The 15,414-nt window shown below is 40.4% G+C and overlaps 1 protein-coding gene across 2 annotated transcripts in view; it reads right to left on the bottom strand.

Moving 5' to 3' along the window:
- Positions 1-15,414, bottom strand: part of acaca (acetyl-CoA carboxylase alpha) — a 264,322-nt gene that overhangs the window by 238,812 nt on the left and 10,096 nt on the right. For both annotated transcript variants that reach the window (XM_043718470.2, XM_087977363.1), the window contains exons 3-5: positions 4,811-4,943; positions 1,830-1,968; positions 5-114 (exon numbers count right to left, since the gene is read on the bottom strand). In XM_043718470.2, the coding sequence (XP_043574405.2) occupies positions 5-114; positions 1,830-1,968; positions 4,811-4,943 (382 nt within the window). The remainder of the gene's footprint in view (positions 1-4; positions 115-1,829; positions 1,969-4,810; positions 4,944-15,414) is intronic.

Genomic DNA, 15,414 nt, shown 5'->3' with positions numbered 1-15,414 from the left:
GTACCTGGACTGGAATGCGTTTTGCAATGTCTAGTATCAGCTCAACATTTGCATAGTTGTTGTTGTTTGGTCCTCCAGGTACAGGAACATAGTGATCTGCCATTTTAATATACTCTGCAAAATAAAAGCAATATAGTATTTCAGAACACTTGTAGACATTGGTAGTAATCTTCAAGGAACATACAAAGATCAGAGGTGCACAGTTACTACCTGAATTCACCATAACATGCTACAGCTGCTAAAAAAAGAGCTTTGGATCAGGAAAATGACTGGGAGATAGATAATGTGAACAACCAAGTTTAACACAAATGCTCAATGAACTGGATGACCACTCCTCTCTCCCCACCCAGCTCTCACTCTGACTCTTGCCAGTACATCATTCTGTATGCACCATTCCCCTAGCAGTTTTCCAACTAGTTATTCTTTGCATAAGAGCCAAGGCAGTGAAGTTTACAAACTTCTATGTGGACATTTCTTCAGCAGAGGTTAATTGAATAGCAGCCAGGAGCAGAATCACTGGCTGATATGTAGATAATGCGAGATGATGAAAATAAAATGGAAGGAGGCATGTGTGGAACATAAACACAGGCAGTTGGGTCTATCAAACCTACTTCTGCGCTGTATTTTCTAAATAATGTGTTTTCTTTCTTCTCTGTAATTTCCAGCAACTATTTTACATAGGACATTGGTAAAATAAGCACATACCAGGAATTAAACTTGGAATGTGTCTCATCTATCTGGATCAACACATTTAACTACTAATATACTCAAAAACATGTCACTGCTCTGATCTTGATCTTACAAACAAACAGCAACTACAAAAGTAGCACACATGAAACAGTGACTCGAGCTTTGGACTAAAAGGCTTTACTGTACCCTAAACCGGAGATTGCAGGCCCCAACATCCAAATATATCCTTCGTTACAGCTGCTAAAGATACTCTTGCTTTTGTCATAACCGCTATTCTTTTTGACAATTTGTGACAAATCTTTACAGTCCAAAGTAGACAAAGCCTTGCAAGATAAATAATTATTGAGCAAAAGTAACTGCTTAGACTCTTCCAATGCTCTCCTGCCTAGCTTCACATCTTCCATAAAGCTAACCTTATGCTACGTTCTGCTGCGAGTACCTGAACCCGCATTAAGCTCTGCTTGCCTACCATCCTTGTCTTTGTTTCCTGACCTACATTGGCTCCAGGTGGAGCAACAACTCCATTTTAAAATTATTATCCAGGTTTACAAATTTTTCCTGGATCTATTTCCATCTTTGTAAACTCCTCCAACTGTCCAATCCTTAGAGACAATTTTGCTTCTCCATTTCTGATTCTCTGCACTCCACAAACGGAGGCCATGCCTTTTTCTGTAACACCAAAGACGTAGGAGCGGAAGTAGACCATTTAGCTCATCAAGTTTGCTCCTCCATTCAAAGAGATCATGGCTGATCTGATAATCCTCAACTCCACTTTTCAGCCTTTTCCCAATAACCCTCAAATTCTTTACAGATTAAGAGCAACTCTATCACAGCAATGAACAGTTTTAATGGCCCAGCCTTCACAGCTCTCTATGGTAAAGAATTCCACAGATACACAACTCAGAAGAAATTTCTTCTCATCCAACTATTCAGGCATTAGAGTCTAGAATTCCTTTCTAAAAACCCTCTCCTCCTTTAAGACAGTTGTTAAAATCTCCTGATTAATTCATTTTGGGAGGGGGTGGGGGGGGTGGAACTCTGTCAAAACATTTCTAACACAGTTAAATGTCCCATAACACTTCACAGAAACAACGTTAAAGATATCGTAGAAATTCATGTTGTTGCTGTTGATAACAGACCTGCATTAGCTTTCAAGTCTTCCGGAGTTACCATAACGACAAATCGTATCGCACGCTCATTCCTAAACATTTCATAAGACCAGCGCCGTATAGACCTCATGCACTTCACTGCTGCAATCCCATTATTGGCAATCAGTACCTTTTGGACAAAGGGCACCAAGTTATTTGGTTAAAATATGAACTAAATGAATACTACAAAAGATATAAAACTGCAGGTTAAATTATCATCTACAATAATTCTGAATGCTTGAGATTTTATTGTGAATAACTATTTTTCCCTGGGAATGGAAGAAATAACTTATATATGGTACATGAAAAAGAATGGTTTGATGGGTCAAATAGACTTTTGCATTCCACGAGACCTTGGTCATTGTAAGGGCATCATCCAAACATTTTTATTTCACCATATCTATAATACTCATCCTTAAAATACTGCTCGTTCAAAATGAACATTCATTCTTTCCCACTGAACTATTTAACATAATGGATTGAGTTTTTTGAAGAAGTAACAAAGAAGATTGATGAGGGCAGAGCAGTAGATGTGATCTATATGGACCTCAGTAAGGCGTTCGGCAAGGTTCCCCATGGGAGACTGATTAGCAAGGTTAGATCTCATGGAATACAGGGAGAACTAGCCATTGGGATACAGAACTGTCTCAAAGGTAGAAGACAGAGGGTAGTGGTGGAGGGTTGTTTTTCAGACTGGAGGCCTGTGAACAATGGAGTGCCACAAGGATCGGTGCTGGGCCCTCTACTTTTTGTCATTTACATAAATGATTTGGATGCGAGCATAAGAGGTACAGTTAGTAAGTTTGCAGATGACACCAAAATTGGAGATGTAATAGACAACAAAGAGGGTTACCTCAGATTACAACAGGATCTGGACCAGATGGGCCAAAGGGCTGAGAAGTGGCAGATGGAGTTTAATTCAGATAAATGTGAGGCGCTGCATTTTGGGAAAGCAAATCTTAGCAGGACTTATACCCTGAATGGTAAGGTCCTAGGGAGTTTTGCTGAACAAAGAGAACTTGGAGTGCAGGTTCATAGCTCCTTGAAAGTGGAGTCGCAGGTAGATAGGATAGTGAAGAACGCATTTGGTATGCTTTCCTTTATTGGTCAGAGTATTGAGTACAGGAGTTGGGAGGTCATGTTGCGGCTGTACAGGACATTGGTTAGGCCACTGTTGGAATATTGCATGCAATTCTGGTCTCCTTCCTATCAGATGGATGTTGTGAAACTTGAAAGGGTTCAGAAAAGATTTACATGGATATTGCCAGGATTTGCGGACTTGAGCTACAGGGAGAGGCTGAACAAGCTGTGGCTGTTTTCCCTGGAGCGTCGGAGGCTGAGGGGTGACCTTATAGAGGTTTACAAAATTATGAGGGGCATTGATAGGATAAATAGACAAAGTCTTTTCCCTGGGTCGGGGAGTCCAGAACTAGATGGCATAGGTTTAGGGTGAGAGGGGAAAGATATAAAAGAGACCTAAGGGGTAACCTTTTCACGCAGAAGGTGGTACGTGTATGGAATGAGCTGCCAGATGATGTGGTGAAGGCTGGTACAAATGCAACATTTAAGAGGCATTTGGATGGGTATATGAACAGGAAAGGTTTGGAAGGATATGGGCCAGATGTTGGCAGGTGGGACTAGATTGGGTTGGGATATCTGGTTGGCATGGACAGGTTGGACCGAAAGGTCTGTTTCCATGCTGTACATCTCTATGACTCTATAACTACAGCAAAGAATGATGTGGAGGTGCCAGTGTTGGACTAGGATGGACAAGGTCAGAAGTCACAGAACGCCAGGTTATAGTCCAACAAATTTATTTGAAATCACAAGGTTTTGGAGTGCAGCCCCTTTGCCAGGTGACGAAGGGAAAGCATTTCAAAAGCTTGTGATTTCAAATAAACCTATTGGACTATAACCTGGTGTTGTGTGACTTCTGACCACAGCAAAGAATAGAATCACAGGATGGTTACAGCACAAGATGCTGTTTGACAATTTAGCTAGTCCCAATCCAGCCCTTTTCTGCAGCCTGGCAAATGGTTTCTCTTAAGACAATTATCCAATTCCCTTTTGATAACCAGAACTTGATCTTTTCCACATCTTAGGCAATGTATTCTAGATCATAACAATCCACAGAATGCTGCCTTTAACTCTATCACATTATATCCATGTCCTCTGGTTCTCAACTCTTCTGTCAACTCTCTTCCTACTCTGTGTAGACTGCCTTCAACTTTTGAACACCTTTATCAAATTTCCCCAAAAGTCTCTCTTCTCTTAGATTTAGAATAACTGTGGACTCGACGGTCTATCCACTCAATCATTCCTGTATACGTTTTCTGCACAGTCTCTATAGCCCTCACATCTTTCCTTAAGCATGGTGTCCAGAATAGGACACAATTATCCAGTGGAGGCAGAGTCAGAGTTTTGTGAAGGCTCAACCTAACTATCTTATGATTATACGTAATGCCTCTACTTAGAAAGTTCAGAATCATAAATTAACCACTTTTGCAACTTGCCCTCAGACTGGATTATAACGATCCTTGGATCTCTCCATTCCTGCACCTCTTCCTTTAGAATTTTATTCTTTAGTTTGCATCAACTCTCATTTGTACAACCCAGTTCACCTTTCTTAATTCAATTTTATCTACCACATTTCATCACCCTGTCAATGTCCCCTCAAGTCTACCACAATCTTCCTCACTGTTCACAATATTCTGCAGCATTTGTAACTTTTGAAATGCTGTTTTGCACACCCAAGGCTAGGTCTTTAACACAGATAAAAGAGCTGCAGTGGCTCAATTGCCATTCTCTGGCACATGAAACAACCATTCACAACTGCTGTGTTTCCTATAACTCAGTCAATTTTGAAGAGCAAGAGGAATGCTCTGAGCTGTTTCTGTTATTGGTCAGGCAACCATAGTGTTCCAAAGGCTAAAAGCCAGGCCAACCTACTGAAATGAAAGCTTTTTGCTTACCTTTTCAATAACTTTATTGCCTCCAAATCGAGTTACAAACTCAGCTGGCGAGGCAACAGTGAAATCCCTCTGTAACTCCAACTTCTTCCTGTCCCTTCCTTGCCTCATCAAGTGCAATCCTGACATGCTTGGCCTGTGGAGGTAAGCAGCAATTTGTTGGTAAGAATAGTTTGTTGGTGGCTGGTTGACATGGTTTGGTAACTGTGGCTGATACTGCAATATAAATTGAAAGGAAATGGGTCATTTGAAAATACAGAACATAAAAGATTGAACTGCCACAACAGGAGAAGGTTTGAAATGTATCTCTACAAGCCCTCTGGGAGGTAAAGCAACTGCTGGATGCTGAAAGTGCATGTGGACATCGAGTTAGAAATTCTGGACTGTAATTTGACTCCAGAAGAAGCAGTTTGTTATCGCTCATGATCAAGGCGAGCAACTGAATAGTGGTTACTTTGAATAGTTCCTAAAGGGCAGTTCTATGCTAGCAACTTAAGTATTCAAGATGATGATGGAACATTACCAGGTCCATGGCATTCTGTCAAAATAACAAGTCAATAATGAAGTAATCCACAAAAACAAAACAGGGGTTTCAGGATACTCCTTAATTAAGAGACAATGGAACGAAACTATATCTTGCCCACATAAATATAACTGGATTGGCTGGATCTCCCATTACTGTGAATAATTTGGAATCGTTTTCTTCAATGCAAAAGCATATTTTTCTTTGCAAACAGCTGTTGTGCAAAATATCTAAACAAACTGCAGCAAAAGGAAATTTTAAAAGTTAACATGATGGTAATAAACAATTTCAAAACTGTAAAAGAAATGGTTAGTTCTGACAGGATTTTCTTGAGTTGATGTATTTGTGTGAATGTTAAAACTGGAGTGACTGTTTTCTGAAGATACAGTACAGGTTCATGCTGAGGTGTGCTTCTGCAATAGTATCTAGGGTCTCAGCAAGATCACCACTACCACTCTTAATGCAATTATGAGGTATTGACTCAACAATGTTATTCAAGTATTCAAGGTTTAGATGGAGAGGAATTTCTTAAGTGTGTAAAAGACAGTTTTCTGATTCAGTATGTGGATGTACCTACTAGAGAAGGTGCAAAGCTAGACCTATTCTTGGGAAATAAGGCAGGGCAGGTGACAGAGGTGTCAGTGGGGGAGCACTTTGGGGCCAGCGACCATAATTTTATTCATTTTAAAATCATGATGGAAAAGGATAGACCAGATCTAAAAGTTGAAGTTCTAAATTGGAGAAAGGCCAATTTTGACGGTATTAGGCAAGAACTTTCAAAAGCTGATTGGAGGCAGATGTTCGCAGGTAAAGGGATGGCTGGAAAATGGGAAGCCTTCAGAAATAAGATAACAAGATCCAGAGAAAGTATATTCCTGGCAGGGTGAAAGGGAAGGCTGGTAGGTATTTGGAATGCTGGATGACTAAAGAAATTGAGGGTTTGGTTAAGAAAAAGGAAGCATATGTCAGGTACAGACAGGATGGATCGACTGAATCCTTAGAAGAGTATAAAGTAAGTAGGAGTATACTTAAGAGGGAAATCAGGAGGGCAAAACGGGGACATGAGATAGCTTTGGCAAATACAATTAAGGAGAATCCAAAGGGGTTTTACAAATATATTAAGGACAAAAGGGTAACTAGAGAGAGAATAGGGCCCCTCAAAGATCAGCAAGGCGGCCTTTGTGTGGAGCCACACAAAATGGGGGCGACACTAAATGAATATTTTGCATCAGTATTTACAGTGGAAAAGGATATGGAAGATAGACTGTAGGGAAATAGATGGTGACATCTTGCAAAATGTCCAGATTACAGAAGAGGAAGTGCTGGGTGTCTTTAAACGGTTAAAGGTGGATAAATCCTCAGGACCTAATCAGGTGTACCTGAGAACTCTGGGAAGCTACAAAAGTGATTGCTGGGCCTCTTGCTGAGATATTTGTATCATCGATAGTCACAGGTGAGGTGCCGGAAGACTGGAGGTTGGCAAACGTGCTGCCACTGTTTAAGAAGGGCAGTAAAGACAAGCCAGGAAACTACAGACCGGTGAGCCTGACCTCGGTGGTGGGCAGGTTGTTGGAAGGAATCCTGAGGGACAGGGTGTACATGGAAAGGCAAGGACTGATTCGGGATAGTCAACATGGCTTTGTGCGTGGGAAATCATGTCTCACAAATTTGATTGAGTTTTTTTGAAGTAACAAAGAAGATTGATGAGGGCAGACCAGTAGATGTGATCTATATGGACTTCAGTAAGGCGTTTGACAAGGTCCCCCATGGGAGACTGATTAGCAAGGTTAGATCTCATGGAATACAGGGAGAACTAGCCATTTGGGTACAGAACAGGCTCAAAGGTAGAAGACAGAGGGTGGTGGTGGAGGGTTGTTTTTTAGACTGGAGACCTGTGAGCAGTGGAGTGCCACAAGGATCGGTGCAGGGCCCTCTACTTTGTGTCATTTACATAAATTATTTGGATGTGAGCATAGGAGGTACAGTTAGTAAGTTTGCAGATGATACCAAAATTGGAGGTCTAGTGGACAGCGAAGAGGGTTACCTCAGATTACAACAGCATCTGGACCAGATGAGCAAAATGGGCTGAGAAGTGGCAGATGGAGTTTAATTCAGATAAATAAGAGGTGCTGCATTTTGGGAAAGCAAATCTTAGCAGGACTTATACACTTAATGGTAAGGTTCTAGGGAGATCAAAGTTTGGGAGAAGATTTGTAGCTTGGGTGCTCGTTGTTGTGGTTCTGTTCGCCGAGCTGGGAATTTGCGTTGCAGACGTTTCGCCCCCGACTAGGTGACATCCTCAGTGCTTGGGAGCCTCCTGTGAAGCGCTTCTTGATGTTTCCTCCGGCATTTATAGTGATTTGTATCTGCCGCTTCTGGCTGTCAGTTCCAGCTGTCCACTGTCCTAGGGAGTGTTGCTGAACAAAGAGAACTTGGAGTGCAGGTTCATAGCTCCTTGAAAGTGGAATCGCAGGTCAACAGGATAGTGAAGGCGGTGTTTGGTATGTTTTTCTTTATTGGTCAGAGTATTGAGTACAGGAGTTGGGAGGTCATGTTGCGGCTGTACAGGACATTGGTTAGGCCACAGTTGGAATATTGCATGCAATTCTGGTCTCCTTCCTATCAGATGGACGTTGTGAAACTTGAAAGGGTTCAGAAAAGATTTACATGGATGTTGCCAGGATTGGAGGATCTGAGCTACAGGGAGAGGCTGAACAGGCTGGCGCTGAGCTGAGGCTGAGGGGTGACCTTATAGAGGTTTACAAAATTATGAGGGGCATGGATAGGATAAATAGACAAAGTCTTTTCCCTGGGGTCAGGGAGTCCAGAACTAGAGGGCATAGGTTTAGGGTGAGAGGGGAAAGATATAAAAGAGACCTAAGGGGTTGGACCGAAGGGTCTGTTTCCATGCTGTACATCTCTAGGACTCTATAACTGGCAGTGCAACACTACTGAGTCCAAACACGAGCTCCCACGGGACTGTTTTCCACATCTTTCAGTATTATACTGAAGTGCCTTTGCTGGTCTCCTTGGAGAGACAATACTAAAGGGATCAAGTAAACAAAAGCTGCATCATGTAAGCAACACACTGATTTGTGCCTTTAGGCAATGTAGCTAACTTACTCAACTAGTATGGTACTGCAAAATAGAAAAGGACCAGCCACAATAACTGCTGTGTGATAAGTTATATGGTCTCAAATCGAGATTACAGCAAAAGGTGTCATAACTAAATTAGGAAAGCTAAATCAGTGAAGGCATCCATCCCAATTGCTATTTCTTGATTTTGGTTATAAATGCTTGCACGACAAGAATCACATTGAGAAGAATATTGGACTGAACAGAGATGCCTTCTGCAGTCAAACAGCCTGCTAATACTTCCTGTCTGGACTCCTACATGAAGTACAGCCACTTGAACAAGATCCCATGAACCATTCTCCAACAGGAGATACAAGCCTTTGGGAGGAGAGTGGAGAAAGACAGAGATTTTACTGGCTGCAGTTAGACATCCCAAAGAGAATACATTTTTGACAAGAAAGCCCCGTCCACAGAATTTTGTTTTAAATTGCTGATTAGTGATTGATAAGGAGGCACTGCACCCTTCGTACAGAGTACTGCAGTGATCCAACATACTGAGGCCTCAGCCCTACTTTCTGGTAAATTTAAAACAGACAGTAATAGACACACAATCATCTGCAAGGATCAGAACTTCACTCTTAGGCAATAGACAGACTAACACTTCATATTTTTATTCTATAACAACATCGCCTACTAACCTCCGCAGTAAGTAGTATATCATTCTTTGGCTCACATCTCCAAAATCCTCCATGATCAGTGAGGAGAATCACAGGCTGCTACAAGGTAGAAAAACTGTACAGGTTTAACTGGCTGCAGTTAGACATACCGAAGAGAATATATTTTGACAAGAGAGCCCCCTTCCACAGAATTTATTCCTGCATGCCTGCACAAGCAGCTGTGTTTTGAGAAGCAAATACATATTCTCTGCCTCTCATTTATGCTCACACTCTCAGGAATTAGCTACCACTGAGCACGATGACGCAGTCTATTGCAGTCTTGTCAGAGCTGAATGAGGCTGCTGACACTGTATATAGCACTGTCAGAAAGAGTCAATGTTCTGACATTTAACAATTCAACTCCTACCTATAATCTCCCTCACAAATTTCCCACCTTCACCCAGAATCTCTGGACTCATCTCAGTTTAAAATTGATGTAACTGCAGTAGAAACCAGACAGTGGACAAACTGGTTATTTCTGTGGGTGGAGGGCACTCAAATTTAGCAGGAATAGTGGTTAGTCAAAGTAGGCAGTGCTCGCCACACTTTTGAGGTGGCAACACTGCCTTGACTTGAATTTGTTTTTTTGTAAACTGCTTTAATGTGAGAAAACACTTTGAAATGCATCAGAAGAGTTGACAATGGATGCAGAACTTTTGTGGGGGAGTAGAGAGAAATGATTAAAAACTTAACAGAATAAATAGATTTTGAGAAGCCTTTGAAAAGTGAAGAGTAGGCAGATGAGCTGTGAGGCTAAGGAGAGGCTTTCAAAGGATCAGGCCGCCCTACCTGAAGACTCCATCCTAAGGTGAGGGGCAGGATTGTACAAGAGGTCCAAGTCACATGACCAGAGGACAGAGAGCAAGAGAAGGCTACAGAAATAACCTGGCATGTTGTTGCAGGCTGTGTCAAGGAGGATTAGATTTGGAAATTGGTGAATATCAAGGAGGAAAGAGCCAGATATGAGCATGGCTGATTGCAGGACAAGATATGAGCAGCTTGCATGCTTGTGTCCTAAAACTGATGCTTAAACTGCATTACAGACACACAGTTTTAGAATCATTGGTACCTATTTTCAGAGTAATCCACTGAGACTCATAATAATAATCACACAATTGCACATTAATCTGCACAGATTGAACAGGAGCTGCAGGACCAACACAAAACACATCACCACTAAATTTGAACTCAAGCATGCTACCAATTACAACCATTCCCAAGTCTAGTATCAATGGCCACTTTTGTTGTAGTGCAACATTAACAGTGGAGCTGTTTTTGTCTAAAAAGCATTTGCATTTTTAACAATATTTTTTATACTTTAATTTATATTGAATCCAATACTTCAGGCAAAATCATAACATCAAGATAAACTGGTCTGCAAATGGTTTTGCAGTACCTCTAATTCACCACGGTGGAGTAGAATTTTAAACATGCCCATAGCTGAATTATTAATGGTCACTAAAACTAGTGTCGGGCTTCAGTGTGCAACCTCTGCTCTTGCAGAATCTAATTGTGACAGAGTCCAAAAAAGTCCCAGATTTGAACAACTTTATCTGACCTTAGCTTTGGCAACAATACTTCTCTGCAATCCTGGAAAAAGTCAGTCAGTTCTGTATTTCCTTATACATCAGCAAACAGCTTAGTTGCGGTACAGCTGGCAAACTCATACAATGAAAAGCTCACATGCCACTGAGCCATTTGGGTGAAATATTGGAGAACAATCAAGTCAATAAATTCACACCCCAGCAACTGAGCTCTTCAGACTGGATGGGAAAAATAAGTAAAAAATGGTCAAGATAGCAAATCTACTTTCCTATTCCTCGTTCCTCATCCAGCAGAGGTCCTGACTCTGCATTGTCATTAAAGAAGGATAGCACTACTTTGAGAGAGTGGTGAGAATAAGGAAGAAAAACTGCAAGAAAGAAAAAAGATGTAGAAAAAGACAGGGCAGCCATCACATGCTTGGCCTGTGGATATAAGCACATCTCTGAAACAACCTGAAATGGTAAACAGAAACACACATCCACACAAACACAGTATACAAAAGAGACCGCAACAGAGACCGACACCGACCGCAAGAGAGAGAGAGAAAGAGAGAAAAAGAGAGCGAGAGAGAGCGAGAGAAAAAGAAAAAAGCCTGCATGTGTACAGACAAAATAAGAGCAGACCTATACATGTCAAATCATACAAAAAATTTGCATTTCAACACAATCATCCTAACAAGAAGCCATTGGTTCATCTCAGGTACAACAGCTGTTTCATATAATAGCAAAGCTCTAAATTATTCATCGATATACAATCGATATTTCAACTGTGAGAGAAGTCTAATATATAGCAAAGAAAAGAGAGCATTGTGTACTCCCACACCACTAGGGTGTTGAGTGTGAAAACATGTTCAAACACTTTCTAACGAAAGCAGTGGCTAGAGGTTTGAAGTTACCTTGCTTACCTTGGCAAGTGAGAACATCAGATACTAAATAAAAACCATACAAATCAGTGGAAACATAATTGACAGGTGACACATCACTCAGGATGACCAGCCTATTATTTCACTAAATATGCATAAAGAACTGGCTGGTTATTTACTTTCGATTAAGAAAACAAAAACACTGCTGATTGGATGCTTCACATACTAAGTCTCTGCAGCTATAGCAGTGATCCTCAGCTGCTAATTTACCTCAGTTCAAAGAATATTACATCATGGAGTAACTGCCTCACTACTTATCAGGAGAACTTTGTCAGAGGAAAAGGATATAGAAATCAAAGCAAAATAAGTGACACCAAAATATTTTTGAAGTTCAAAATTTCTTGTTTTCAATTTCTTGTTTTCAATATTAGAAATAAACCTAAAATTCCAATCTGCTATTTTCACAACATCCCTAAGTGTTTGATGTCTTAATAGTACACCCAGTGGTCCTTATTCTAGTGACAGCTCAGACAGTAATGTCACCATGCTCTTGTATAGCATATTATCCCACAAGGTCCTAACCTTATTGACACTACATATTCTCTTTTAGCAGATCTGCTGAAAAATCCAATTAACACATTTATTTTTAACATTGCAGAATATATCTCAAACGTTGATACTTTTTAGCAAATCATTTTTATTAGAAAAATAATATCATATACCAAAAAATGAACAGAAATCTCGGTGTCTCATTTGCTATGTAACTATTTCTACTTCTCAATAGTGCGTACCACCACAAACTGGTGGCAATAGAAGGAACCATTTTATGCATAGGAGAGGAATTGAATAAAAAAGTATCCATAATCAATAAACTGAATATCTACAATCATGTGACTGAAAACCAAAAAATGAAACACCTTTCCAGCAACTGTCTACAAAATACATTCATAATAGATTGACCACTATTGGCAAACCAAGTGAACAGGATAGAAGAATACTTTTGCAACAGATGCCTGATAACTAACTGACTGCCCATTTGCCCACACAAGAAACACTACTTAAGAATGTGTTTATGATGAACAGACCAATTAATGTAAAAAATAGTTCTTCAGTGAGAAGAGGAAAGTAGGAAGACTAGATTTATTGGATATAAATTATATCTGTAAAATCAAAAATTAGCTTCAACTGCAATATATTTTCCTCTTAATTTAGTTGCTCAATTTTAATTCCTAATTTGAATTCTTGTTTAAAACTGCTATTGTGTTGTTTATTTAAATGTGGTCCTGAATAAATGTGAATTTGTCGTCCTGAATAATTGATGTTATATTAAAAATACACTGTCAATTATACAACTACAGATTAAATCGAACTGAACCTGAACTTGGAAAATTGCAATACGTTTTTCCCTACCATGTCTACCACTCAAAACACCTTCAATAATAATGGTGCTGCCTCAATTGACTCCACTCGTCAACAATTTCTCAAAATGCATGCTGTATTTCAAGTCAAATAGATATAGTTGAGCTGCTTACCTCACCTTGCTTTACTGTTGGGCAAACACATTACAGTGCTACAGACTGCAGCCAATTAACACCAGTGTTGTTCCCAATTTGGTTTTTCCTGAGGGTTAACTTAATTTAAATTGGACTCTAAGGAAAGTGCCAATAATGTTAGCCCTTTGTATTAACTTTGATTATTTTAGTAAAATTATCAACCAAAAGAATATTACACATGAGAAATGCATTGAAGTGATCTTTTCCCTTTGGCAGTTAAGAACATTAACATTCTCTGATCTCACTGACAAGCTAGTCTGGACGGAAGAAAAGATCGATTTGCTCAATTGGGCCAGTTGACATCATTATTTTTGATTAACACACCAAACGGAACAAGACATATACTTCCATCAAAAAAGAAATCAAAACTGATTCACGGGTACAATACTTTTAATTGGGGTCTGGGATGCTGAACCTCCCAGAGTTTGGCAATATCACAAACACAACTACTCTGGAAGTATGATTACTGTGAAAAACTTCATGTAACAAAAAAAATTAAATGGTTGACCAAAGTTTTAAAGAAAACCCTTATCCTAATTCAATGAGAATAAGGAGAAATTTCGGGGTCTTCATAAAATTAACCAATAACAGTTACTGTTTAATGACTTAACAGAACAGAAGGTCCTATAGCTGGATAGCCAAGTGAAATTGGTAGCCATGTTACTGGACTGGTAATCCAAAAATCCAGGCTAATGTTCTGGGGTCACGGACAGTGAAATTTGAACTCAAAAAAAAATCTGGAATCAAAGAGAAGACTAATGCTGACTGTGTAACCATTGGTGATTATCATAAAACACATCTGGTTCACCAACAGTCTACTATGAGAGGGCGTTGCTTTCTTCTCTCTCTCCAAATGGCAGAGGCCCAGTTGATAGTACTTGAAAGGAAACATTTCTGCAATCCTTCCATGTGCTGGCCTACATGTGACTCCAGACACACAGCAATGAAAAGTCTTCCTGAAAAGTCTTCATGAGCCATTCAGTTGAATTAAAGCCACTAGAAAGCTGAAGGAAGGAAGGACAGAAACCAGAAAAAAAATCCCAGCATTAGCCTAGCACCAGAAATGACAAAGATAAAAAACAACCCTGTCAATCGTGCAAAGTCGTCTTTATCTGGGGATTGTGCCAAAGTTGAGAGAACTGTTCCACAAACCAATCAAGTAACTGAACAACATTGTTTGCGATGTATGATTCTGTGAGATACACTATGTCCCAGCCAGCACCATCATCCCTGAATATGTCTTGTTCCACTGCAAGGACAGATGCACAAAACATTGGGGCACAGTGGCACACATTTGGGAAAGAGCGGTCCTGGGAGTGGTCAATATTGTAGTCCGGACTGCAAGAAGTCTCAAGAAATTAAAGTGATGCATGGGAAAGGAAACTTCCTAACCATCCTCTTCCTCAACCATCTCACCCTACTCGTGAGGTCCCCTCATCCCAGATGCCAGTCTTCAAGCAATTTGATTCAGTCTCCCTAGTATCAAGAAAATGGAAGACTGAAAAGACTATGGGTCCTGATAACATTATTGAAGAAGTGCACTCCAGACCAGGCCATGCCCCAAACAAGCTGCTCCCATACATTTACGATACAGGCATTTTGCCAACAATGTGGAAAATTGCCCAGGTACATCCTGTGTCCAAAAAGGAATACAAATCTAACTTAGTCAATTATGCTCCAGTCTTGCCTAGATTCAAATGATGCAATGGGTCCTCAACAGTGCTAACAAGCAACACCTGCAAAACAATAACCTGCTCACAGGACCACCTGACTCATTAAAACCTTGGTCCTAACATGGACAAAAAAAAGATGAACTACAATGATGAGGTGAGAGTTCCTGCCCTCAATTACATGAAGCCCTAGGAAAAACTAGGCAAATGGGAATCAGGGGCATGGGGATCAAATGGGAACAGTTCATTGAATGGAGTAATAACAAACGCAAAGATGGCTGTAGTTCTTGGAGATCAATCACCTCACCCCCAGGATTTCACAATAGGATTGCCTCAAGGTAGATATTTTTAATCAACCTGTTCAGACATTTTATAACACACTTCTGGAGTATTGAATTCAGTCTTTCTAGCCCAAAAGTAAGGACGCTAGCAATTTGCCAGAAGAGCACTTCAGTTTCTAGGGGTAGAGTATGAGAGTCAATCATCTTCAGCTGCTTCATCAACGACCTTCCTCCTGTCATCCAGTCAGAAGTGGGAGTGTTTGCTGATGGTTGCATGTTCGGCAACACTCCCATCTCCACAAATATTGAAACAGTGTCCACATGCAGCAAGCACTGGGCAATATTCAGATATGTGCTGACAAGTGTAAATAACATTCAGGCT

This window comes from Chiloscyllium plagiosum, unplaced genomic scaffold (genome assembly GCF_037043375.1).
Source record: "Chiloscyllium plagiosum isolate Xiang-an unplaced genomic scaffold, Cpla_swu_hap1 HiC_scaffold_31, whole genome shotgun sequence".
NCBI lineage: Eukaryota > Metazoa > Chordata > Chondrichthyes > Orectolobiformes > Hemiscylliidae > Chiloscyllium > Chiloscyllium plagiosum.
Note: the sequence above shows the minus strand (reverse complement) of the source record. Positions and strands in the feature narration are given on the sequence as shown.